This window comes from Suncus etruscus, chromosome 10 (genome assembly GCF_024139225.1).
Source record: "Suncus etruscus isolate mSunEtr1 chromosome 10, mSunEtr1.pri.cur, whole genome shotgun sequence".
Classification (NCBI taxonomy): Eukaryota; Metazoa; Chordata; class Mammalia; order Eulipotyphla; family Soricidae; genus Suncus; species Suncus etruscus.
Window position 1 is genome coordinate 88001068 of NC_064857.1, and position 27230 is coordinate 88028297.

Consider the following 27230-nt stretch of genomic DNA (forward strand, 5'->3'; position numbering starts at 1 on the left):
CCACAGACATAAATAAGAGCTGGGAGGGGTATAAATTGAGCAAATGTAGCATATTCCAAGATTTTTTTAACTGCCTGTCTGTAGACTGGTGCTGGTCTGCAAGTGTGAAAAGGTTGAAGACCACTGGAATAGTCCACTTAAATATAACTTTAGCTGTTCCTAGCAAAATGGTTGGATGGGAATAAAATCTAACAGTTAGCACTGGCTAAGAAGAAAATTAGTACCTGAGGGGGATATTTTTAATCTGGAAGCCAGATTAATTTTACTCCTTTCACATAGTCTTAGCTTTTAGACTAAAGAAAACCATAGCTAGTAAAACTGAATTTCTTTTTTTTTTTTTTTTTTTTTTTTTTGTAAAACTGAATTTCTCAGAAGACAATGTGCAAATAAGAAAAAAAAACTATGGATATGAAAGATAGAACAGGGAACAAATCTTGGATTCTTCTGCTGTACTCCATAAACAGATCATAGCCCTTTCAGTTTTGGGTTATACAGGTCCCTAAATGTCCCAACTAGATATGGGCAAACCCAGTTCTTCAAAATTAATAAAATATTCTTTTTGGGATCTCAGAGAATCCCAAGTAGATATCTTAGTTCTTCACCAAGTTTCCCTGAGACAACAGTATCACAGGTAGACTGGGGCTACATGTATGCCACTAGTAGAAACTCAAGGTACAATCCTCTTTCCTTTTTTTTTTTTTTTTTGGTTTTTGGGCCACACCCGGCGGTGCTCAGGGGTTACCCTGGCTATCTGCTCAGAAAAAGCTCCTGGCAGGCACGAAGGACCATATGGGATGCCGGGATTTGAACCAACAACCTTAGGTTCTGGATTGGCTGCTTGCAAGGCAAACGCCGCTGTGCTATATCTCCGGCCTCAACAATCCTCTTTTCTTTACCCACTATGTCCTACTCCTTTCTTTTTTCTCTTTCATCCCAAACTAATCTGGGTACCGTTTTCCAGGCCTGGGCAGTAGGTTAGTAGTAACATAAAGCAGATGTCAGGAGCACAGGAGCCACATAAAGTACAAATAATGGTAGTAGATAGGAATATGGAGATGAAAAACTGTATTTTCAAAATAAGTGTTTTTGGGCCAGGGGGTAGGGTGTCTCCCTTGCACGCAGCTGACCCGGGTTCAATCCCTAGCAACCCGTATAGTCCCTCTGCCAGGAGTCATTTCTGAGTGCAGAGCCAGGAGTAACCCCTGAACAATGCCAGGGGTGGCCCAAAAGCCAAAATAAATAAATAAATAAATAAATAATAAATAAATAAATAAATAAATAAATATCAGTGTTCTTATGGCTTGGTTGCTAAGGTAGCAGCATTGTTCCAAAAGAGAGTCAGTCAAGTCATCTATCCCAACAAAAATGTTGGAAAAAATATGCAGAAATTAATTTAGATTATATATGCTGAGGAATGAAGAAGGGGATGGGAAGAGAAGAAATGGGGATAAACAAGGAAATACTGTTCTCTTCCTAAGAGACTCATTATCAGGTTTGTATGAAGTACAGCAATCATGTGATGAGATAGGAAGTGGTTGACTTCAGTTTCCATTAAGACAATGAAAAATGGAACACAATGGTGATAGTGGTGACCATGGAAATAAGACCTTGAATTGCCTTAGGAATTGGGCAGCCAGGCTGCAGGTGAGGCCAAGGCTTGCCACAAAAGGGATATGTCCTGGGAGCAACATTTAGGGAGTGGTTCATTCCAGACAGTTGGGTGTGAACACAGTGGAAGGAGAGACAAAAGTTAGTGTCAGAACCCAGAGGTTACATGTCTGAGGTGATGTGGTGAAGAGGAATGATGTTGAGTCAGAAGCAAACGTACCGTTAGTCGGATGCTTTGCAAACGATACAGAAAATCGTTTTACGGCCGGGACAAACAAGAGCTCTGGAGAGAAAAGACATCATGGGGATTATACCCACCCCTGTTCCCTCCCTCTGCTCTGGATTTGGTTGCAAAACACTCTGTTTTTCACAGTTAGGGGTTATATGATCTGTTTCTACCCCAGCCCTTAAATTTATGATTACTATATTTTAAGTTTTTCTTTTGGTAAGATCTCATCTTAAAAATCCATGTGTCATGCCTACCACAATACAGCCCACAAGTAATCTTATTTTTTTACCACTATATCCTCTTTCTGGTCTTTTTTTTGGGGGGGGGGGGTCCACACCCAACAGCTCTCAGGGGTTTCTCCTGGCTCTGTCCTCAGAAATTGCTCCTGGCAGGTTCGGGAGACAATATGGTATGACGGGATTCGAACTTCCATCCTGCATGCAAGGCAAATGCCTTACCTCCATGCTATGTCTCCAGCTCCTTTCTGGTCATTTAAAAATAAAAATCTTTGTAGAAACTTGCATCCCTTCCCCCAATTCTTTCCATATAATTTTTCTGCCTTGGCTGAACAACTTCCCCATTCCCTAGATTTTAATCAAGTTTCTACTGCATTCTTCCTGACCATACATCAACCTCCTTGATCCTTACCCTATAGACCAGAATCCAGGAAAGAATACAAAGGTGGAATCATTTGATGTAGCAGGGCTATATGTGGGAGATTATGGAGGGGTAAGCATAAATAAGTAATACTTGTATGACGAGAGGGAATGCAAATGAAAGGGTGCATGGGGTCTTGGTTCCTTCTTCTCTCTATAGTTTATGAAGAAAACTTGTTATAAAGCCTGTGTCATTGCCATTTTAAGCATGAATAGTTCTTGGGTTACAACCTTGTTGGGGCATAATGAAGAAAAGAGTTGCCCCCCCAAGCCCACCCACATACCATCTCGGTGCTTCAGACTGGCAGGTGGTAGCTTTTTGCCATGGCTGCGAGCGTAGTCCTGAAGATTCGGGGCACTGGAAGAGCCGCCCAGCACTGTTGTGCTGAACAGCCCTGTGCACTGTGAGCCTGTAAGGCCGGGAGTGTATTAGTAGCCACGCAAAGCTGCAATTATCACAAAAAAGTACATATAACTCCACAGGACAACATCAAGACACACACATAGCCACTCAGCATTACCACCATGAAGCCACTGTACTTAATTATAGTTTTCACTAATATCTATAACCACACCAGGCAAGCGCAGGAGGTATTCTGAAATTCTACATGGCAGATACAAGAAGCTACTACAAATACAAGGTTAGTCATATTAGAAGATTCAAAGCTACTGGAAGGAATAGACTCTGTTCTCAAGGTGGCCCTCAGAAATGCAAAAAGAATAGAAAGACTGGGCCATGAAGATGGCTCAAAGAGATGAAGAATATATTCTTTATGCAGGAGTCCCAGGTTGAACCACAATACCACATGGTCCCCTGAGACCCACTGGAAGTAGCCTCTCAGCATATATACTAGGAATAGTCCCCACCCAAACACTGCTGGATCTGTGACATCTGTGACTTCCCCAACAAAACAAAACAAAACAAAACAAAAAAACAACACCAAAAACAAACCAAGCATTAATAGGTAGATCTCTGTATATGTTATTACATTTAATTTAGTGTTCCTCACCCTGGATTTGGGGTTGAAAGAATCCAGAAATCTAGTCCATTATAGGTTTAAAAGGAAAGAATAATTCCAGAAGACAACAACACCATAAACTCAAAAGACTAAAATTTAAGCTTAGCATATAGGAGGCCCAGCTTCAAATTCCAGCACCATATGACCCCTTGGGGATTACTGAAGTACTCTGGTTTAGTAATCCCCAAGCCAGGGGTACTACTGAGTACTAGCACCAGAGTATTAATGTATATAACAAAAAACAAACAAAAAGTTTAAATAAATAAAGGTAAGAATACTGATTAAAACTAGAGGCTAAGAAGCCAGAATGATAACATAGTGGTAGGGCGTTTTTTTTTTTTTTTGTTTTTGGTTTTTGTTTTTTGGGTCACACCCGGCGGTGCTCAGGGGTTATTCCTGGCTATCTGCTCAGAAATAGCTCCTGGCAGGCACGGGGGAACATACGGGACACTGGGATTCGAACCAACCACCTTAGGTTCTGGATCGACTGCTTCCAAGGCAAGCACCGCTGTGCTATCTCTCCGGGCCCAGTGGTAGGGCGTTTACCTTGCACATGGCTAACCCAGGATGGACCTAGGTTTGATTCGCAGCATCTTCTATGGTCCCCTAAATCTGCCAGGAGCAATTTCTTTTTTTGTTTTGTTTTGTTTTTGGGTCACACCCAGTAGTGCTCAGGGGTTACTCCTGGCTCTACGCTCAGAAATTGCTCCTGGCAGGCTTGGGGGACCTTATGGGATGCCAGGATTCAAACCACCATACTTCTGCATGCAAGGCAAATGCCCTACATCCATGCTATCTCTCTGGCCCCCTCACTGAATTTTTTTTAACTGGAAGGAACAGTTAAAAAAGAGGACCCAGTTTGAGTAAACTGAAATTCAGAAAAAAAAAATCTCATTTACTCAGAGTTAGCTTGTTTTGATCTACAGTTGGCTTTAAAGATGAACTGTGTTTAATCAGAAAGTCAATTTTATTCATGAAGAAACAGAGCACTGCAGTCCAAAAAGAGAAAACCTTATTGCCACTCAAACTTCACTTCTGAAGTGAAGATGAACACAAATAATAAAACATGTGAGGAGTTGTTTGCTTGTAAGCAGAACATATCTATAATGTGCTGAGCAATGTATTAAGAAAGCAACGTTAAGTGCCCTGGGCCTAAGAGATAGCACAGAGGGTAGGGCACTTGCCTTGTATAAGGTCCTACCTGAGTTCAATCCCCAGCATTCTCCCAGGACTCAGAGCCAGGAGTAACAACAGAACATTACCAGTTATTGCCCCAAAACAAACCAAGGTGAAAAAAAGAGGAGGCACCCTGGACAAGAGTAAATAAAAATAGAATATTTTTTATTTCTGCTCTCAAAAGCTATTGTCTTGTAAGCTAGATGCTCAAGTCAGATAGACACACAGACATAAAAAAGAAAACCCAATTGCCACCGAAAATCAAAAGAATATGAAGGCAAGAACAGAGTTGGAACTCCACGGTCTCCTCTCCCACAATAGCCTATGAAGGCAGACTGGAAAAGAAGGTAAAACATCAACTCCCCAAACTGTGGGATTCCAAATCTACATTATATGTCTAATACCCTTAATATTCATAAGGGAGATGGATATAGTAGAAAAGAGGCCAGTTTCCTTTAAGCCCACAAAGGTGGAATTGTGATTAGGTGACCGATAATCTCTACCCACTGATCTTCATGCATCGTCTTCAGTTTTCATGTTCAAACAGATTCTAGAATAGGTTTCAGGAAGTAAAAGTTTCAGGGCTGGAGTGGTAACACAGTGGTAGGGTGTTTGCAATGCACAGCCGAACTGGGACAAACCCAGGTTCAATCTCCAGCATCCCATATGGTCCCCAAAGCACTGCCAGGAGGGATTTCTGAGTTTAGAGCTCTGAGTAACCCAAGTGCCACAAGGTGTGGCCCAGAAAAAAAAAAGAAAGTAAAAAGTTTTGCAAAAATAGAACTTCTTTCTTCTCTGGAAGCTAAAGTTAGCAGGGTCTATCACAAACTGCCTTGAATTTTATTCTTCACTTACTTCTTCCTACCAGTTGGTAATTTCCTACAATCCTGCATATTCCAGATGCAAAAGTATCTCTGAGAATGATCTCTCTTCCTACCACAATCTATCAACCAGCACCACACCCATAACCCTACCTTCATCTTGATAATACTCTCAGTTAGGTTAGTGATACCAATCCTCTTTTTCTAGCCTACTTGACATCTATTCTTTACTAGGACTTCTGTGAAGAAAAGAGTCCATGTCATACATACATCTATACATTTGCCATTATTTTTCATGTCCCAAATCCTCTTGTATTTCTGGGATCTAGAAGGCAACCAACTCCCATATAATTAGCCTGGAAACCTACCAAATCTTTCTCTCACTTGCTGGTCTAAATGTGGGGGCTAAGAAGTTGAGTATCACAGAAAAAGGTAAGAAAAAAAGGAAAGTAGCAGAAGAAATAAGGCAAGACAAAAGAGGCAAAGGGCCAAGACCTGACCCCACACAATTATCTCTAAGTGTCTCTAAATTCTAGTAGCTGGTACACAAGGCACTAGTTTCAAAGAAAATCCTTCCCAAGGAATCATTTCTCCCCTGCCCCCAAAACACAATACCCTCTGAAGCTTGGTCCTTCCTGTAGCCTGTGTTCTTAGTAAGATGAATGATGTTCTCTACCCCTCTCCAGGATTCAAAAGTATCAAGATACATTCCCTTGAAGTCCTGAGAGAAGGCTATGCCACTACACCAGTCTCAGATTTGTCCCTCAAATTTCAGGAAGGAAGGGGGGAAAAATCAGGATTAGGAGAGGATGAAGGGCAAGGTCTAGAGGTAAAGGAGCCAGAGTAGTGTTATAATAAATACAGGCCTAAGAGGAAGACAGAGCATAAGTTCTCCAAAAGAGTACTCTGGCACTTAAGAAATTCACAAGTACCTGTACTTCTAACTCAGTCTCATAACTAAATTGAAGATTCATAGACTCTGTGGCTCTTTAAGTTCTGGGTTAGATGGGCAGCTTGAAGATATGGAATGAGAAAAGAATCCCTCTAAAATCCCTTCACTCGCAGGGGTCCTCAAACTTTTAAACAGGGGTCCAGTTCACTGTCCCTCAGACCATTGGAGGGTCTGACTATAGTAAAAACAAAACTTATGAACGAATTCTTATGCACACTGCATATATCTTATTTTGCAATGAAGAAACAAAACAGATACAAATACAATATGTGGCCCGCGGGCCATAGTTTGAGGACCACTGACTCAGAAAAATGGGATCTGATATAGAAAATCAAGGTATAGGCTAGAGAGAGACGGGGTTAAGGCTCTTCTTGTCTTGTATGCTGCCAGACCCCAGTTCAATCCCTGACACCTCATGGTCACCTGTAACACCACCCTGGGAGCAATCCTTGAGCAGAGATCCAGGAGTAACCGTGGGTGTGGCTCTAACCTTCCCCCACCTCCTCTAAAGGAAAAAATAAGAAGACAGTCTTCCTGAAAAGGAAATAATCATATGGCATCTCCCAATTTATCCTCCATACTCCCACTGACAGCTCCATTGACTTATTCTAATTCCCATGACCAAAGTTTCTCACACGTGCAAAAAAAAAAAAAAAAAATCCCTTAAGAACAGACAGCCTTTCCCTCTCAACAATAGGCAAGTGAAGTTGGAGAGCATACCTAGGCCACTCTGTTTCATCTCTGTAGGTGGCCGTGAAGACGAAAAGAGTCGGTAGCCACCAGGCCTTGAGGATGAAGTCTCAGAGAGAACCTGGAGAAAAAGAAACTGTATGATCATCTGTCATCTCAACTGAGAATTTTCAAACAAAGGTCCTGAATTCTTTCCCCTACAAAGTCAAGCAGAGTCAGAAAGTTCAGAGAAACCAATGGATTTTTGTTAGTGAAGAAGAAAGAAAAGGAAACCGTGTATTTTGTAGAGGGAACTAGCAAAGGAATCCTTGAAGGTACGTTTATTTCCAAGATACCTTCCCTCATGGCCCTCCCAGTCCAAACCTGAGGTCATGATTCAAGCATTCTTAGTTCTCAGTAGAACAGGATTCCTGAACCTTATCTAACACTCCAGACTGAGATAGTCCATCACAATCATTTGGCCACAATAAGAAATAAAGACTGGCCACTCTCTCTTTCCAGGGAACAACTATTAGTAGCCACAGCTGAGTCTGAACCAAGAAGCCCTCCCTTATTCCTGGAGACATGAAACAGATTTTACAAGGTGCATAAGAGCCCTGTTACACAACCTCACCCTCTGCCCCACCTGAATAGTGCTCCATGTCTAGACCCCAAAAGGCAAAGAAATAGGCATGAAAGGAAGATGAGGTAGGGAGGGACACCTGTGTGCAGGATGCCAGGTGAGTGGTAGACATAGCCCGGGGCTGTAGGCCGATGGTTGGGGAAGGCCTGGGGAGGTCTCCAGACCTCCTGCGGCGCCGTCCCCTCAAGGGGATCAGGTCCAGGTTCCCTGTGCACTGCATGTTCATGACCTGCAATCACACCAGGTGGAAAGCCGGTCATGGTTCCTTTAAACCTTAGGCTCCCAAAAGCCCCAGTGCCTTTTTGTAAAGAGCTACTAATAGTGCAAGTAAAGATGATCAATTAGGGCTGAGAAGAAGCTCACAAATTCAATATTCTAATGCATTCCAAAAACATCTAAAGAATGAGAAGAAGAAATGAGAGAACACATTAACTGCCAGTGCCTTTACCTATAGAACAGAGAGGAAATTGTAATGTCAAAAGACAGTGTGCCATAGCGTGATTCAGTAACAATATTGCAAACCACAGTGTCTAAAACAGAAAAAAAAGAGAGGGAGAGGGGGGGAGAGAGAGAGAGAGAGAGAGAGAGAGAGAGAGAGAGAGAGAGAGAGAGAGAGAGAGAGAGAGAGAGAGAGAGAGAAGAAAATGTCAGCACCATAGGCAGGCAGGGGAAGAACAGGAGGGAAACTGGGGACATTGGTGGAGGGAAATGTGCACTGGTGAAGGGTGTTGTACATAGTATGACTGAAACTCAATCATAACAACTTTGTATCTATGAGGAAATAAAAACTATATTATGAATTGGGGCCGGAGTGGTAGGGCATTTGCCTTGCATGCAGCTGATCTAGGACAGACAGTGTTTTGAATCCTGGCATCCCATATGGTCCCCTGGGCCTGCCAGGAGTGATTTCTGAGCACAGAGCCAGGAGTAACCCCTGAGTGCTGACAGGTGTGACCTCCCCCAATAAAAACAAACTATATTATTAACAACCTTGTAGCCATGATGTTTAAATACAGCAATAATAATAATTTTGAAAAAAGACTGTGTTCCCAGAGATAGTACAGCAGGTTGGATGTTTGCTTTGCATGCAGCTGACAATGATTTGATACCTGGAATCCCATCTCATTCTCTGAGCATCACCAGGAGTGATCACTGAGCACAGAGCCAGAAGTAGGCTCTAAGCTCTGCTCTCTGCTGGGTGCAATAAAAAAACAAAAACGGGGGCCAGAGAGATAGCATGGAGGTAAGGCATTTGCCTTGCATGCAGAAGGATCGTGGTTTGAATCCTGGCATCCCATATGGTCCCCTGAGCCTGCCAGGAGCGATTTCTGAGCGTAGAGCCAGGAGTAACTCCTGAGCGCTGCCAGGTGTGACCCAAAAGCCAAAACAAAACAAACAAAAAACAAAAACAAAAACAACAACAACGACTGTGACCAAGGAACAGAAAGCTTTTCTCGCAAAGTTGAGGGACATATGTTGGGCAATTATCAGCCTGGAACAGTAGTGATATAAAAAGCACTATCAACTAAAAGGAAGGCATGTATTATAAAAAGCAGCTTATTGTAGGCCTGAAATCAAAGTCAATCTCATTGGGCTAATAAATAATACACAGTGAATCTTCCCTTTCCAAGACAACTTAAATATTTAAACAGTACAAGCAACAGTATAAGAAAATGAGGGGAGGGGGCCGGAGAGATAGCATGAAGGAAAAGCGTTTGCCTTGCATGCAGAAGGATGGTGGTTTGAACCCCGGCATCCCATATGGTCCCCTGAGCCTGCCAGAAGTGATTTCTGAGCATAAAACCAGGAGTAACTCCTGAGTGCTGCCGGTTCTAACCCAAAAACCAAAAACCAACCCCCCCACCCCGCCAAAAAAAAAAAGAAGAAAATGAGGGCAATAAGCACCACAGAAAGACTGGCAGACCACATGAATGAGACAGACATCTAGAGGAGCAGTATATTGAAGGAATATTATAGTCATCTGTCTGTTTAATCTATTCTTTTAGTCTATAGGATATGTATATATACTACATACACTAAAATTAATTTATACTTTCTACCTAAAGAAATTCTGGGCTTTTTCAACTTCAAATCTACCTTAAGTAATCAGGAAGAAGTGAAAACTTCAGAAGGGAGATGGCAGTTTGTTCTCTCAGCTTTCTTTAAAATCTGAACAATAAATCATTGGCTACACCTATATATAAGCTAGTAAAAAGAAAAAAAGACTCATGAGGTATTCCTAAAATAAAAAGAACAATTCCTTTAAAATAGGGAATTGGCCCAAAGTCATATGAATAGACTCATACATGAAAGCAAACCGAAATCAGACCATCTCTGAGGCAAGGATGAGTCAATAAACCAAAAAGGTTAAAAAGAGTCACTGGGCCAAATGGGAAATAATTTTTCCAGAATAGACTTTTCCAGACAATTCTTTCTAGCCCTAGGATAGTTGGCTGGAAATATTATTATATTTATAACAGTTTCTCTAGGCTAAAGAACTGGTATTTAAAACAATCCTCATCAGGGGGCCGGAGAGATAGCATGGAGGTAAGGCGTTTGTCTTTCATGCAGGAGGTCATCGGTTCGAATCCCAGCACCCCATAAGGTCCCCCGTGCCTGCCAGGAGCAATTTCTGAGCCTGGAGCCAGGAATAACCCCTGAGCACTGCCAGGTGTGACCCAAAAACCACAAAAAAAAAAAATCCTCATCAGAACCCTTCTGGAATGACAGTACAAATAAAATAATCCAAAAGGGATTAAAGAGACACATATTTGCTCTTGTCAGAACTATCATTTTAAGCAAAGGCAACAAAGAGATAGAGTCTGGCTTTTATTGTCACTTTCTTTTTACTGTTTACTTAGAATCTATATGGTGGGTATCATTTGTGTTTTATAGATGAAAATAAACTTGAGGTTTGAAGTTACCTGTCCAAGGTCACACAGCTTCTAAGTACCAACTGAGATTTTAGCTCAGAGTTCATGCTGTTTCTACTATATTTCCTTTTAAAGAACTGCCTTTTCACTTTCATCCAGCGGCCTCCTCCTCAAGCTCATCTCTTAAAATCCTTAGCTCTCAGGTACCTCTCACTGGCATGTCTTTAATTTCAGAAGTAGCAACAGCTTAAAGAAGCTTTACTGGGAGGCCAGCTGTGAAAGAGATTAAGTAAAACATATCAGGGGCAAGAGGACTCTGCTTAAGGTCCCAAGAACCCCCACCCCAGAGGAGATTCAGAGGAAACATGGAGGCATGGAGTGCTTCTCCCTTTACTTTCTCCTAAACCTTCCCATTACCTCCATGGAGCCAGCTTTTCTGTTACGAATGAGAGGTGATCTCCTGGGGATGCCAGGGCCTTCAGGGGGCTGGGGTGAAGTCTGCAGTGCCCGGTCTGTCTCATCAGGTGCCTTTGCTGGACACAAGTTTTCCATGCTGCCTTGATCTGTTTTCATCTCCTCATTCTATTCAATAGGCACAAATAGGAGAAATGATAATGGCCTTCAGTTTCCTACACTCAGAGTCTCCAACCTTTATACTTCCTTGTACTGTTTCCAGGTTTCACACCACTGGTATCCTAAATTCCCCAACCCCCAAATGCAGCATTATGACCTACCTCAGAAGAGGCTGGACGGAATCCATAGCCAGTTGGGGCACTGCCTTCTTCCTCGACACCTTTCACACCAGGGCTGAAGTGCAGCTCCACATGGAACCGTTCCTCTGAGAAGGGATCCTATGAGGTATCACCAGATGAAATTTGAAAAGCTGGATGCAGTGGTGAGAGACCATGCTGGGACAATAGAGAGGAACTCCCAAGGGTACATGCTACATCCTCCATGTTAGCCAATCCTGAGACCTAGGAAGGCATGGAGTTTATAAAGGCCCTAATTTCCAAAGGGAGGATTTTTTAAAAATAGCTGTCTGCTATTACAGGAACTTTTCAAAGCAGTCTGTACTCACAGAGAGGACGTTTGAAAAAAGTAGCACCTGTAAGAAAAGATGCTTGAAAAAATAACCTGTACTCACAGGCATTAGGGCCCTGAAAAAACCTTGGTTGCCTGTCCATGAGGCATTTGGGAAATAAAGGGATGTAGCTTAAATTATTATTTGAGATATAAATGAGCTGACATTTTTATTACTTAGAAATATATAACACTATGAGGAAATTTGCTTAGATTCAAGTATTTTTATTTAGTCTTACAGTAATATTTCTCATCCTCTAATATAACTCTGCTCTTAGCCTACGTGCAATAATAATAAGGGTTAACATTTCAGGCCCTAGTTCAGTATGCATAAAACCAAAAAAAATTCTGAACTGACCTTGCTACTGAACAACTTCTAATAGCAAAAAAGCGGCTTCAAAAGTGAAACTGCCCTCTGTCAAATTATGTTTCTAACAAATTGCCCCTGTGCCCTTTTGGGTAAAATTAGTTTTGTCTGAATAACTTTGTTTGAAAATTATGACTTGTCAAGAAATTGAATATATATTCCACCTTTTGCTTTGAATAAACGGAACAGAGCTTGAACCCAATTTGACTCTTTGGCCCTCTGTTACCCATCAGCTGACCCCAATACACACTTTTCAAGGGATCCCAAAAGATTTCTTTGTGTCAAGACCAATCAATCTGTGACAGGTACATTCTCCCAGGGCTGAGATTTCAGAGTCTAGGGCTTATCTATTCTAGCTTCCCTTTGTTGACTATATAATTTATTACAGGATCCTGACTCCCACTATTTGAAAGTCTCCTCTCAATGACTTCCTAACTTCCAGTTCTGCAACTACCCCCTATATCACAATGATTTAGTACATAAATCAGCACATCTAAATATATATTTGTGATATTAGATAAAGTGCTTACCTTGCATGTGGTGACCCAAGTTAGATATCTGGTACCACATATAGCTTCCCAAACACTATATGTAATCACTGAGTAATTCCTGAGCACCATGCTCAGGAATATATACATACAGTATATGTATGTGTATATGTATATATATATGTATCTATGAATATATATATTATGTAATATATATATTATTCCTTTCCTTTTGGGAGCATCATATCCAGTGATGTTCACGGATTACTCCTGGCTCTGCACTCAAGAATTACTCCTGGGGCCGGAGAGAGCACAGTGGTATTTGCCTTGCAAGCAGCCGATCCAGGAACCAAGGTGGTTGGTTTGAATCCCGGTGTCCAATATGGTCCCCCATGCCTGCCAGGAGCTATTTCTGAGCAGATAGCCAGGAGTAACCCCTGAGCGCCGCCGGGTGTGGCCCAAAAACCAAAAAAAGAAAAAAAAAAAAAAAGAAAGAAATTACTCCTGGCAGGCTCTGGGGACCATATGGGATGCTGGGATTCAAACCACCATCCTTCTGCATGCAAGGCAAATGTCCTACCTCCATGCTATCTCTCCGGCCTCAATTCAATTAAAAAATTTATAAATAAAATATCTTCCCAAGATTCGTACCATCCCTAATTCAAGAACTACAGTCTATGTTTTTGTTTTGTTTTGGGGCATACCCAGTGGTGCTCAGTGGTTACTCCTGGCTCTGCACTCAGAGGTCACTCCTGGCAGTACTTTGGGGAACATATGGGATGCTGGGGATTGAACCTGCATCAGCCATGTGTAAGGCAAGTGTTTTATACACTATACTATCTCTCAACTTCACAAATATATATACCCACTGTGTTATCATTCTGGCCTTTATAATCTATGTTTTCTATATAATCTATGTTTTTTCTTTATAATCTATGTTTTCTACCCTTTAATGAGTATCAATAACACTCATCCTGTTCTAGTAAGAACTTTCTGAATACTAGGTCTTGCTGTGCCTAACTTCCACACCTATTTGGATACTACGAATTCTAAAGATAAGAGAACTGGGGTTTTTCAGAAAGAGAAAAAGAGAGAAGAAAAATGTCTGCCCCATAGACAGGTAGGGGCAGGGTGGGAAGATAACTGGGAACATTGGTGGTAAAGGATGTTGTACTTTGTGTTACTGAAACGCAATCGTGAATAACTTTGTATCTATTAAAAAAAACTATTATGAACAACCCTGTAACCACGATGTTAAAATAAAGAATTAATTTTAAAAAAGACATTTTTTTTTACTAAAAGGAGAGAAAGAAAGAAGAGGTCTTTTTCTTATCCTACCAGATTATTTTCTCACCCGAGTATTGTCCTCATAAAGCATGATAACAATCTGTGTCATGTAGTTGAGCTCGGAAATGGCACTAAGATAAGCCAATGCTCGTTGCCACTGTGCATCCTGGGTCTCCTACCAAACAAACAAGAAGAGATAAGACAAAGTTCAATGAGGAAAGAGTCAGGTAATGGGCCGGGAGGCAAGGAGAAGAGAGAGCTTTCCATAAAAGAAGCAAGAGGATAATAGAAGAATGGTGGGGAATGATGTTCACAGGCAGGAAGCAGGAGCCTTACATCAAGAAGTCCCCCATAACGGAAAACGCTGAGAAGGGAGTGAACATGGCTCTCACTGGTGAAATAGAGTCTTGTTCGAACATGGCGGCCAGGAGACAGCACTCCTCGGGAGTATCTGAGATAACAGCTAAATTACTTAACACTGTCAGATAATCCTCTTCCCACCCATCCACAAACCCCCTCCTCCCAACTCCAAGACTCCTTTCCTTCCCAGGTCCCCTATATTTGACCTCTAAAGTTGTCCCGGCCTGGATGCCCCCAAGGGCTTCCTGACAAGACCCTCCCTCCATCCAGCACCCCTCCCAGCCCTCCCTCACAGGGGATGCAGCTTGTTGACAGACTCATCCTCGTGGGTTCTCTGCAGATCAAGTAGTATCTTCCGCAACAGTGGGAGGCAGAAGCCCACAGCAATTTCCAGCTTCTCTTCCCGACTGATCCCGTACTCCTAGGGGCCATAAGCCAGGAATAAGTACCTCTGTGGATCTTGTTCTCCTCTTGCCTCATATTCCCAAGCCCAAGATCATACCTCTTGTTACCTCAGGTCTAGGGATTTTTTTTCATATTCCTGCTCTTTAGGTTTTCTGTTAACCTCTTTCTGTTAACCTGGCGGCACTCAGAAATCACTTCTGGCAAACTCGGGGGACCTTCTGAGATGCCAGAGACTGAACCTGGGTCCATCCCAAGTTGGCCACGTGCAAGGCTAATGCCCTACTGCTGTGCTATTGCTCCAGCCCCTCTGTTAGCATCTTGATAAAGGGTTCACTTATTCAGAGTCAGCATGGACTCTAGCTGAAAATTCTAGCAACTCAACTAATTCTTCCTCCAAGTTTTTGTCTCTGGTTCCCACACCACAACTTATTTCTGCCTCCTCGTTCATTCCTCCCCCAATGATCCTATACCCAACCGAGACACACCTGAGGAATGACCACATCAGCCAGTGCCTTAGAGAGACGGAGCAACTCTGCTGTGCCTTGAAGTGCCAGACTCCCATTGTGCTGTACATCATACTTGACACAGTCATAGATGTCAGGGATTTTACTGATATCATAGCGTCCACTCTTCTGTCGAAAGTCACGTTCTAGCTTGCTCCACCGCTGTAGCATTAGCTCTAGAGTCTCACTATGGTAGAGTTGCAGGTCTGGAAGGAAGAACAGTTAGAGTGAAGTAAAAATGTTAACTCTAACAAGAGATCCTAACAAATCTGAAGTAGTCAGAAGATGAGAATGTCTGGTTTCAAACATACAGGAAAGTACACATGAGGGAGTATCTGAGAAACCCATCCATACCTGAAACCTTGAAGGGAAGATAGTAGTATTCATACCCACCTACCGACCTGGGGTCCTGCATCCGTTCCCGGATCTGGTGGGTGAGATTTTCAATCAGGGCAAATACCTGATCACAGACCTTCACAGGATTCTGAATGACAGCCATAGAGTTGAGTAGAGAAGTACTTCCAGTGGGAGCCAGCTGTGGGGAACAGAAAACAACTTGATTACTTTGTTGCTATTGCCCAGATTCTGGTGAGTTTTTATTAGCAGCTCCCTGCAAAACATGTTTTCTTGGCTCACTCTAATGAGCATTCTTAGGTCTCTGAACATAATAGCAGTTACAAAGTTTTCAGATGAAGAAGGTTTTTAGCATATAATCTTCTAAGAAGTACTGATTTTAAGTCTTAGCCTCTAGGGCTGAAGAAAGAGTACAGGATTAAGGTGCTTGCCTTGCATGCAGATAACCGTAGTTCAACTTTGGCACTATAGACTAGTCTCCCAAGCACCACCAGGCGTGATTCGTGAACACTGAGCAAGGATAATATAATGTGGGAACTGCTTAGAATCACTGAGAAAGCACTAACATGGTTAAAGTAGTACTACATAAAATAATTACAATAAAAATAACCTAGACAGGGGCCGATGAGGTGGCGCTAGAGGTAAGGTGTCTGCCTTGCAAACGCTAGCCAAGAAAGGACCATGGTATGATCCCCTGGTGTCCCATATGGTCCCCCCAAGCCAGGGACAATTTCTGAGCACTTAGTCAGGAGTAACCTCTGAGCATCAAACGGGTGTGGCCCGAACCCCCCCCCAAAAAAAAACTATACAAATGAGGATCTGTCAGTGATAGGAAAGTGAAAAAAATAATTATAATCTAAGGATCAGAGAGAAAGTAGAGGGGTTAAGACCTGTGTCTTGCATCGACCCTGGTTGGATCTGTGGCACTACATGGTTTCCTAACATGTCCTTGGATGTGGCTCTAAAGGTTCCCAAATCCTACCAAGGAGACTCAGGTAATCCCCATCATTGTAGAGCTGCAGCAACTCTATTCCTCAGGTATTTGACACCAAACTATGTAGTAGAAAATCACATGGATGGGCCCCCAGGACTCTTGAACACCACTGACAATGCCCCCTAAACAAGTAATGTAGAATTAGTTATGCTGGAAGCTTCTACCTTTGGAGAATCCTAAGTAATTGTTTGTTTGTGTTTTTGTTTGTTTGTTTGTTTTAGTTTTTTAGATTTTGGGTCATACTCGGTAGTGCTCAGATTATTCCTGACTCTGCTTAAGGGTCACTTCTGGCATGCTTAGGGGAACCATAGGCAGTTGTTAGAATCAAATGCTGGTCAGATGCAAGGAAAGCATCTTAACCCCTGTAGAGTCTCTGCAGCCAACTAAATGATTTGGGGGGGGGGGGTTGGAGCCACACAGTTTGATGCTCAGAGGTTACGCCTGGCTAAGCACTCAGAAATTGCCCCTGGGCCCAGAGAGATAGCACAGGGCGTTTGCCTGCAAACAGCCGATCCAGGACCAAAGGTGGTTGGTTCAAATCCCGGTGTCCCATATGGTCCCCCGTGCCTGCCAGGAGCTATTTCTGAGCAGACAGCCAGGAGTAACCCCTGAGCACTGCCGGGTGTGACCCAAAAACCAAAAAAAAAAAAAAAAAAAAGAAAAGAAAAAAAAGAAATTGCCCCTGACTTGGGGGGATCATATGGGATGCCCGGGGATCGAACCATGGTCCTTCCTTGGCTGGTGCTTGCAAGGCAGACACCTTACCTCTAGCGCCACCTCACCAGCCCCTAAATGATGTTTTAAGAAGTCAAGTTTTATGACTGAGTAACATTCAAAAAACTAGACCACATGCTTTGTATGTGGAGGCCTGAGTTTAATCTCTGGCACTGCATGGTCTCCTAAACATTGAAGGAATTCTGAACACCTAGCAAGGAGTAGCCTTTGCATCACTGGGTGTGACTCAGAAACAAACAAAAAAAGGAATCCTGCTACAAATTAGAGAAACCAAATTAGAGAAAACATGTGGAGAGAACAGCTCTGAAACCACAGGGATATCATGGAAAGAAAGCACACACAATATTCCCAGATGACCACTCCCAATAGTTACAGTCAATATTCCAATCAATATCCAAGCAATTTCAAGAAAGACCCAAGTAAGACCCACTGAGCTAAAACTATAAGAACTAAACAGTTGTTGTGTTAATTAGCTCAACTTGGGGATATCTTTTTCATGACTGCAACAAGATAGCTGAAATATGCTTTCCATGTGGTATCTTTTTGGGGAACATGTTTGGGTCACATCCAAGATACTCAAAAGTTACTCCTTGCTCTGAGTCATAAATTACTCCCGCCAATGCTTGGAGGACTATATGGGTTACCAAGATTGAATTCATTTTTACTGCATGCAAGGCAATTGCCCTACCCACTGTACTATTGCTCCAGCCCAGGTCTTGTGTTTTGGAAATGAGAATTTTTAGATTTTTGGAAGATAATACAGTTCATATATATATATATATATATATATATATATATATATAATGATATATACTTGAGATATATACTTGAGATTAGAAATAGTTATATGACAATTCATGTCAGTTTTTGTGACTAAATGAATTTTGGTGCTACATTATCATAATCTTTTGAATTACTGAAATGATTCAGAGCCATAACTACTGCAAAGAGTAATGGTTAGTTAAGTGAAAAGCATGTAAAATGGTGTTTGGTATATACTTATACTGAGTACATAATTTAACACTGCTAGAATTCCAAGGATTTGGAATACAAAACACAAATATAGGAAGAGCTGACCTGATCATAATCCTCAGGGCGGAAGGGTGAATCCTGCTGCAAAATATGGTGGAGCCGAGCTTTCACCCGGTGCTGACAGCTGCTCAAGGAATCGCTATCACTGTCCAGGAGCCCATTCATGTTGGCACTTTTCACCATTTGTACCAAAATGGGTGTCAACTCCCCTTCTAGAGCCAGAAGACCCTGGGGAGCACAAAATCCACTATTTACCCTTTTACCCTACTTACCCTGGTTCTAGATTATCCCAGAGATCAAGTGAGTGCTGGCTTGAAGAGATGGAGCTCACACTATTGTCAGCACACATTTGTTTGTTTGTTTGTTTGTTTTTTTGGTCACACCCGGCAGTGCTCAGGGGTTACTTCTGGCTCTACGCTCAGAAATCGCTCCTGGCAGGCTCAGGGGACCATATGGGATGCTGGGATTCGAACCACTGTCCTTCTGCATGCAAGGTAAATACCATACCTCCATGCTATCTCTCCAGCCCTCAGCATACATTTTTAATAGCATAAAATCAACTCAGGCACACACAGAAACTGCAAACTCAGCAAACTGAAATTTCCTGCCTTGTTCTCCAAATTCTTTTTTCCTCCACCTAACGGAACCTGTGGTTGAGAAGACCATGTGTACCTTGGCAAAGGCAGCAGCAGTCATTTGGACCCGGCCCTCATCAGAGGCATAGATCTTGAGATCATGGCGGAAAGTGCTGTGGAGACGAAGCAGTCCACAGCCAGGGAAACCTGCATAGTCACCTGCAAGCAAAGGTGAAAACTAGAAATATGAAAGAAAGAAGACTCAGTTCCCCTTTAACTTCCCCACTGCTTCTGAACCTTCATCTCTCCCACTATTACCTTCTCCCAGTCCAGCAAAGTAACTACCAAACAAAACACTCACCCTGTCCTCCAGGGTACATGCAGCGAAAAGCTCGCCCCAGCTCCTCAGCCTGAATTCGGCCAGCAGGAGTCAGTTCTCCACCCCACTTCAGTACCAGCAAGAGTGATTGGGCCAGAGCTTCCCCCTGCAAATCTGCTAGAAAAAGCAACAAAAGCAAATCAGTCCTAGCCTGAGGAGCATAACAAGGACATCTTTAGGTTAGATTTTTTTTTTTTTTCCGTTTTTGGGCCACACCCGGCGATGGTCAGGGGTTACTCCTGGCTGTCTGCTCAGAAATAGCTCCTGGCAGGCACGGGGATTCGAACCAACCACCTTTGGTCCTGGATAGGCTGCTTGCAAGGCAAACGCTGCTGTGCTATCTCTCCAGGCTCAGGTTAAAATTTTTGAAGGTTATTTGGGGTAGAGATCATTTAAGGGTTCAAGAATAGGAGTTCAGGCAGCTAAAGTGCTAATACAGCAGGTAGGATGCTTGCTTTGCATGTCACTGACCTGGGTTCTGTCCCCAACACTTACTATGGTCCCCTGAGCCTGCCAGAAATGATCCTTGAGCACAGAGTTAGAAGTAAACCCTGAGTACTTCAGGTATGGCCCAAAAGTAGACAAGCAAAATAGAATAAGAGCTCAGTGTGGGCCGGGCGGTGGCGCTGGAGGTAAAGGTGCCTGCCTTGCCTGCGCTAGCCTAGGACGGACCTCGGTTCGATCCCCCGGTGTCCCATATGGTCCCCCAAGAAGCCAGGAGCAACTTCTGAGCGCATAGCCAGGAGTAACCCCTGAGCGTCACAGGGTGTGGCCCAAAAACCAAAAAAAAAAAAAAAAAAAAAAAAAAAAAAAAGAGCTCAGTGTACTAATGGGAAGGGGATGATAATATATTTTACCTTGTCCCTCATTTGAAGCTTTTACTCCATGAGGATAGTAAGTCAACTGCACCTTCCGATTGATGCCTGAGAAATGGCCATACCTGCAGATAAAACTTAGTTTTCTTTCCACCCCAGAACCAATATCTCTCTGTTATTGACACTTTTTTCCTGTCCCCTTTCTCACATTTCCAGCACAGACTTTAGCTGCTCTAGTTTCCCAGTCTTCTCTTCAATTTCGCCATCTGGTTCTTTCTCCAGTTCAGCCAAGAGCAGCCTTGTGATGTCCAGTACCTCCTGAAAGAATAACAGGGTATCCATGCAAGTGACTTAGTCCTGGGCAGTTACTGATTTCATCCTGAGCTGCTACTGATTTCAACCTTTACTTGCACTAAAATTCCCAATTCTATATCCTCTATTTTCCCATAACACTGTTCCTCCCACCCAGTTTCATACCACCTTACTTGTAGCTGCTCAGGCCGCTTCAGTTTTAATTTCCCTGTCTTGTAGCCTCCATGTTTTTCAAATAAACTAAAAAACCTGAAGAAGGAGACAGTTTAGTATGGGGTGAAATAATCAAATCTTTTTATTGTTTGTTTTTGGGTCACACCTGGCAGTGCTCAGGGGTTACTCCTGGCTCTATGCTCAGAAATCGCCCCTGGCAGGCATGGGGGACCATATGGGATGCCCAGATTCAAACCACCCTTCTGCATGCAAGGGAAAAGCCCTACCTCCATGCTATCTCTGCCCCCAGATAATCAACTCTTTACGGAGCTTTCCCCACCCTTTTATTTCTCCCCCATAAAACCGATTAGGATATTCTTCCTACCTTGGGTGTGTCACTTCCATCTTCATCTTCTGCTTGGGGGTACGATCCCCATGACGAATAATGGCAATAACACAACGAAGTTCCATCCTAAAACAGGGAATAAAATGAAATGTTCTCCCCAACTCTACCCATGCCACAGTCTCATCCTACTTGACAGCCCAAAGAAGAGAGGAAAACTATATGAGGTTAGGAGTATAGGGAGGCTTGAAGAAACTGCCTGGATCAGATCCAGGCTCCACTAGTCAAACAGAAAAGGAGAGGAAGTAATTTGATTTGAGTTCAGTACCTGAAGAAGGCTATTCTACATTTGTTACTTTTACTTACATAGTGCCAGATGTGGTAGGGACAATGGGAATGTCCTCAGCCTCTGTGGGGATAGACCATGGGATCTGGAACTGGGGGGCAAGCTCCCGCATTATGGTGTTCCTGGAGGGAGAAAGATGAAGCATTGTGAAAATGAATAAACTTGAGCTACATTCATGAGGTTCACAAAAAGTTACAGAAGAATACATTATCATAAAGTCTAAAATCTATATTAAGGACTCCAATATATGTAGTAAAATCATTAGTGAATGCATAAGAATTGCAGACAGCAAATTAAGGGCTATGCTTACTTTTGGTGAGAGGGAAAGGAATATAATTATGGAAAGAATGTTCAGGTTTCAGCTGTATTCTTAGTCTCTTATTTATTTTCTATTTTTTGGTTTGGGGGAGCCACACCCAGCAGTGTTTGGAGGTTACTCATGGCTCTTCACTCAGTGTTATTCCCAGTGGTGCTTGGTGAATCATATGGTGTCAGGGATCAAATCAGGGGTCAGTCACATGTAGGGAAAGTGCCTTAAATACTGTTCTATGTCTCTGGCTTCTAGAGATTTATTTAATATAAGTGGTAAGTAAAGGATACTTACCATATTCTAGGATTTTATTTAATATACATGTGGTGAATGAAAAGATGTTTACCATGTTCATTTTATATTTTTTAACATTTTAAGTATTATGTAATCTTTACTTTTCTTTTTTCTTTTTTAACTACTCCAGGCTCTATGCACAGGTTACTTCTGGCAGGCTTTGGGGACCATGTGGAACACTGGAGATATAACCTGTGTTACCTGTGTGCAAAACAAGCACCTTAACACTGTATAGTCATTCCAATCTCACATATGATAGTTTTTGTTTTTTGTTTTTTTTGGTTCTTGGGTCACACCCAGCAGCGCTCAAGGGTTAGTCCTGGCTCTATGCTCAGAAATCACTCCTGGCAGGCTCAGGGAATCATATGGGATGCCGGGATTCAAACCACCATAGGCAAACGCCTACCTCCATGCTATCTCTCCAGCCCCACATATGGTAAATTTTTATTTTTGTTTGTTTTAGGGCCACATTCTATAGTACTAAGTGTTTGTTCCTGGTTCTGTGCTCAAAGGATCACTCCTGGCAGTGCTTAGGGACAGAAAGTGTCAGGGACAGAAACCAGGTTAGCTGTGTGAATCTTGTATTATATTCACTCCAGCCCATGTGGTCAATTTTTTTGAAGTATTCAGTGTGATAATATTTAGTGAAAATAAGCCTGTTAATACAAGGAAGGAAAAGGCATTCAGTTTTGTTTAAACAATCATTAACAAAGGCCAGAGAGATAATACAGGGGTGAAGGTACATGCAAGATATGATTTTATTCAACACTAGTTTTATTCCCAGCACCATATAGCCTCTCAAGCATCAGCAGGTAGAGCCCTGGAGTTCCCTGAGAACTGCTGAGGGGTGGTCCTCAGCAACAAAGGGCATAAGTAGCATCACAACAAGCATCCTTGGACACTTACATTGAACCATCGGTCCCAATTGGCTGAGAAACACCAGCCCCCCCAAAAAAAATACTGAAAGGCCCCTGGATTCCCTGAGAACTGCCTGGTTGAGGTGCAGAATGTGGGGGAGGGTCCAAAAAAAGAAAAGAAAAGAAAAGAAACAAAAACTGCTAATAGTAGGTGCTGGCGCCATAGTACAGCGGTAGGGCATTTGCCTTGCATACGGCCAACCCAGGACTGATTCCAGTTTGATTCCCAGCATCCCATATGGTCCCCCGAGTCTGCCAGGAGTGATTTCTGAGCTCAGAGCCAGGAATAACCCCTGAGTGCTGTGAGGTGTGGTCCCAAAACAAACAAACAAACAAAAAATGCTAATAGTAATTGCCTTTGGGAGTACAGTGTTGGGAAGGCCAGGGAACTGAGGAGACCTTTCTGGGTTTTCATTTTTTAATTTTTTAATCATTTCTGTAATACATTTATAATATGTATAATAATGAAAAAGCTTCCAAACTGTTCTCTTCCCCAGCCCAGGCCATGTGTCCCTTACCCCAGGATCTTGGCACAATCATCATAATATTTCATAGAGTTCTTGACGAAACTAAAGCCATTGACATCACACACAAAGGAGTGACCATTGGCACGAAGAAGGTCAAATCCACAAACTGTTTGCTGCAGGGGAAAGAGGCAAGAAAGTGACTCTCTTTCCAGACCCTGACCCATTCCCTAACCCTCATTCCACAACCCACCATAGGCTCTTCCTCTTACCTTAAAAGCCACACAGACTTTCCTGGCCACCAGCTTTTCCATGGCAGTCAGCATAACTGGATATCTAATCTCTTTCCCTTCACTGTCTCGCTCAACCTTCCCATCCAAAGCTGGAGACTTTCTGGCTTCAGCATGGGCATAATCAGGCCCCACTGTATACACCTGCAGGTACATAGCATCACTGAGTATGTCCATTGCTCACCCTGCATATGAGAAGACAATATGAGCACTAGCTCTTTAGACTAGTTTGAGAAAATGAATCAAAAACAAGCAAACAAACAAAACCTCTCAGCATTAAGAACAAGGAGACCAATATTCTTGCTGAATTCTAAAATAGTATCACAATGAATATTTTTTTTTGGGGGGGGGGAATCACACCCGGCAGCGCTCAGGGGTTACTCCTGGCTCTATGCTCAGAAATCGCTCCTAGCAGGCACGGGGGACCATATGGGGTGCCGGGATTCGAATCAATGACCTGCTGCATGAAAGGCAAATGCCTTACCACCATGCTATCTCTCCGGCCCCCAACAATGAATATTTCTTAAGACTCTACTACTAACTAGCTCTTTATCAATAAATAACTTACCAACCTTATACAATATTCCATGTTACTCTTGCCCTTAGTGAGATTATGATATACAAATGTTTATTTCTACCTATCAGTTATCCTCATCTGACCTTATTTTCTTTATCCTATATATTTCCCCTGCATTCCAAAGAATACCATTCCAACCCAAACATTTAAAATCTCTTAAGTCCACCATAACCTTGACATCTGTGCCGTCTGTTGGCATAAATTCCTCATAGATGTATGACCCTGTCTTTCGGACGCTGCTCTCAGGAGAGTAAACACTGCTTCGGCTGCCAATCTTCAAGAAAAAAAAGAAATATAAAAAGGTTGCCTCTCCCTAGCCCACAAATCATCTAAAACTCAGGCCCAGTTGTCCTCCCCAAAACATCATTCTTTTTAAAGGATGTAGAGATTCAGGCTTTAACCAGTACTACACAGGGGCTATATCTGTACTTGTACTCAGAAATGGCCCCTGGAGGTCTTGGGTGACCACTGTGGTGCCAGTGATTGAATCAAGGTAAGTCAGATGGAAGGCAGGTGCCTTAAACCATGTGTTATCTTTCTGGGCCTCCACAACCTCATTATTTATTTGGGGAGGGGGAGAAGTGTTCAGGACTAACTCCTGGCTCTGTTCTCAGGGATCACTCCTGGCAGGTCTCAGGGGACCATCTGGGATGTTGGGGATCAAACCCAGGCTGGCTATATGCAAGGCAAGTGTCTTACCTCTGTACTATCTCTCCTGCCCACCACATCATTCTTGTTCTACTTCTCATATTTCTCCAATGATCAAATGCCCCTCACCTTACGAAAAAGACGTTGGCTTCCTCCGCCAGCTGAGCTAGGGTAGTAGATGTAAACGTTGTGGTCTTCTGCACTCACAGGCTTCTCCACAAAGGGCTTGGGAAAGACAGCTCCATTCACCTCTACTTGGTCTTCACCTTCTATCAAGTTACACTCTGAAAAGTACCAGTAGCTGTGTGTTTGTTCCCAGAACTAAGGGTTGTAGATACTTTAAACTCCCTTTTCTCTGAATTTTACTTCCCCTAACATCACTTTCTTTTTCCTTTTTTTTGTTTTTGGGCCACATCCAGCTACACTCAGGGTTGAGTCCTGGCTCTGCACTCAGAAATCACTCCTGGCAGGCTCAGAGGACCATATGGGTGCTGGGGATCGAACCTATAGACTTCACATAAGACTTCACTACTGGGCTGGAGAGATAGTATAGAGGAAGGGCATTTGCCTTGCATGCAGGGGGACAGTGGTTCAAATCCCAGCATCCCATATGGTCCCCCGAGCCTGCCAGGAGCGATTTCTGAGCATAGAGCCAGGAGTAACCCCTAAGCGCTGCTGGGTGTGACCCAAAAACCAAAAAAAAAAAAAAATGTGATAGTAATAATGGAAATTTTATTCCTATCCATCAGTTATTTTCATCTGAATACTTATTTTCTTTGACCTATACATTTCTCCTGCCTTCCAAAGAAAAAGGCAAACGTGTAAGGCAAATGACTTACCTACTGTGCTATTTCTCCAGCCCCTAACCTCACTTTTCTTTTCTTTCTTTTTTTTTTTGGGGGGGGGCCCACACCCGGCGGTGCTCTCTGACACAGGTCTGTCTAAATCTGCAGCATGCAAACGCCCTACCACTGTGCTGCACTTTCTGAGAACCATATTGTTATATGGTATTATATGAATTATCTAAGAGGTTTAAGACTCTGTCCCAAGATACACAGCTCTATGTATTATCTAATAAACACAGACTAAAAATAGTTGGTTCAAAAGAAGAAGATAGTGTGCTTGCTTTGGCAGCACATATACTAGAATTTGAACGATACAGAGAAGATTAGTAAGACCCCTGCGCAAGGATGACATGCAAATTCGTGAAGCATTCCATATTTAAAAAAAAAAAAGAAGATATAGAACTGGGCTTAATACATATATAGCCATGCAGAATAGGACTGGACAAAGTCAGGTACTCACCCTCAGGTCGGGCAGGGTCACGGTTGAGCACAGCATATCGAGGTAGATCAATACCTTCCTCCTGCAGGATCCGGTATACCTCCCTCCTGTCACCCACAAACAAATTAGCTGGGAGAGGTAGGGCATGACTAAGGGGAAAGACTAGGGATTTCATGTGCTCAGGAACTGGTGACACCAGAGTACCAAATTCAAAAGGACATTGTGTATAAATTAAAGACATTAGTATAACTGTTCCTCAAAGGTCAATTCTTTAAAGAGGCCTGATCTCAGGAATGGCCACCATCCCACCAGCCAACAGAGCCATACCTGTCCTGAATGTAATACTGCATAGCCAGGTCATTGATAAGAAAAGGGTTTCGAAGCTTTGAATAAGCAACGGCTTTGTCCAGAGGAAAGCCTGGGATGAAGAAAAGAAATTGAAAGATCCAAATAAAGCCAGAAATAAAGTGAGAAAACAGTAAGATAACTAGAGAGAGATATTAAAGTTAATAGTTTCTACTGAGCCTCTCTACCCACCCATCCCAATACTTATTCTTCTGCCTAATTCCCTGGAATAGAATATTCGTAAGAAAAATTAAACATAAATCATTTTTAGGGTCCTTCTAGAGATTAAATTCAATTCAAGACCCTATATCATAGTGTTCTTCGGATAAAATATGAGCTTTCAAATAAGTTCTCCAAGATGAAGGAAAAACACTCCCCATGCTTTGTTAGGATACTTCACTCCCCAGTCTAGCAGTTCCCAAATCACTGCTCCCCAGACTCCAACCTTTGGAGTGAAAAGAGATGAGGCAGTGGCAAGACGGCCAGTTCTCCACAGGTTCATTGAGGATCACATCTTCTCCCAGGATAATAACAGTCAGATAGTCAAATCTGCAGAGTCGCTCTAGGATTTGGGTCATTGGCTTGGATTTGGATTTCTTAGTCATGGCACAGATGCCAACAATGATCTGTGGTTCAGGAGGCTACAGAGAAGAAATGCTGTCAGAAACTCAGAAACAGACCACCCCATCAGGGAACTCTATCTCATCTCTTAAGGCAGAGTTTCTTTTTTTTTTTTTTTTTTTTTTTTTTTTTTTTGTTTTTTGTTTTTGGGCCACACCCGGTGACGCTCAGGGGTTACTCCTGGCTTTGCGCTCAGAAGTCGCTCCTGGCTTGGGGGACCATATGGGACGCCGGGGGATCGAACCGTGGTCCGTCCGAGGCTAGCGCAGGCAAGGCAGGCACCTTACCTTTAGCGCCACCGCCCGG

General features: G+C 42.8%; 2 protein-coding genes and 1 non-coding gene across 16 annotated transcripts in view; 2 read left to right on the plus strand and 1 right to left on the minus strand.

Moving 5' to 3' along the window:
- PDIA3 (protein disulfide isomerase family A member 3) overlaps positions 1–27230 on the plus strand; it is a 178750-nt gene that overhangs the window by 47966 nt on the left and 103554 nt on the right. The gene's annotated exons all lie outside the window — the stretch shown is intronic.
- Positions 1–27230, minus strand: part of PPIP5K1 (diphosphoinositol pentakisphosphate kinase 1) — a 54380-nt gene that overhangs the window by 20074 nt on the left and 7076 nt on the right. For 2 of the 14 annotated variants that reach the window (XM_049782448.1, XM_049782458.1), the window contains exons 3-27: positions 26749–26944; positions 26286–26376; positions 25980–26065; positions 24804–24958; positions 24199–24300; positions 23432–23593; positions 23214–23335; positions 21195–21296; positions 20871–20957; positions 20506–20581; positions 20229–20338; positions 20063–20145; positions 19188–19319; positions 18924–19045; positions 18297–18479; positions 15530–15671; positions 15119–15342; positions 14522–14649; positions 14205–14319; positions 13936–14043; positions 11381–11497; positions 11064–11228; positions 7182–7272; positions 2778–2903; positions 1829–1891 (exon numbers count right to left, since the gene is read on the minus strand). In XM_049782448.1, coding sequence (XP_049638405.1) covers positions 1829–1891; positions 2778–2903; positions 7182–7272; positions 11064–11228; positions 11381–11497; positions 13936–14043; positions 14205–14319; positions 14522–14649; positions 15119–15342; positions 15530–15671; positions 18297–18479; positions 18924–19045; positions 19188–19319; positions 20063–20145; positions 20229–20338; positions 20506–20581; positions 20871–20957; positions 21195–21296; positions 23214–23335; positions 23432–23593; positions 24199–24300; positions 24804–24958; positions 25980–26065; positions 26286–26376; positions 26749–26944 — 3088 coding nt within the window. Of the gene's footprint in view, positions 1–1828; positions 1892–2777; positions 2904–7181; positions 7273–11063; positions 11229–11380; positions 11498–13935; positions 14044–14204; positions 14320–14521; positions 14650–15118; positions 15343–15529; positions 15672–18296; positions 18480–18923; positions 19046–19187; positions 19323–20062; positions 20146–20228; positions 20339–20505; positions 20582–20870; positions 20958–21194; positions 21297–23213; positions 23336–23431; positions 23635–24198; positions 24301–24803; positions 24959–25979; positions 26066–26285; positions 26377–26748; positions 26945–27230 lie in introns of those variants that run through there. The other 12 variants (XM_049782456.1, XM_049782447.1, XM_049782445.1 and 9 more) reach the window with 7 other exon arrangements.
- LOC126021607 (U6 spliceosomal RNA) lies at positions 25793–25899 on the plus strand. The gene has a single exon (XR_007500108.1). It is a non-coding gene; the product is annotated as a U6 spliceosomal RNA (small nuclear RNA).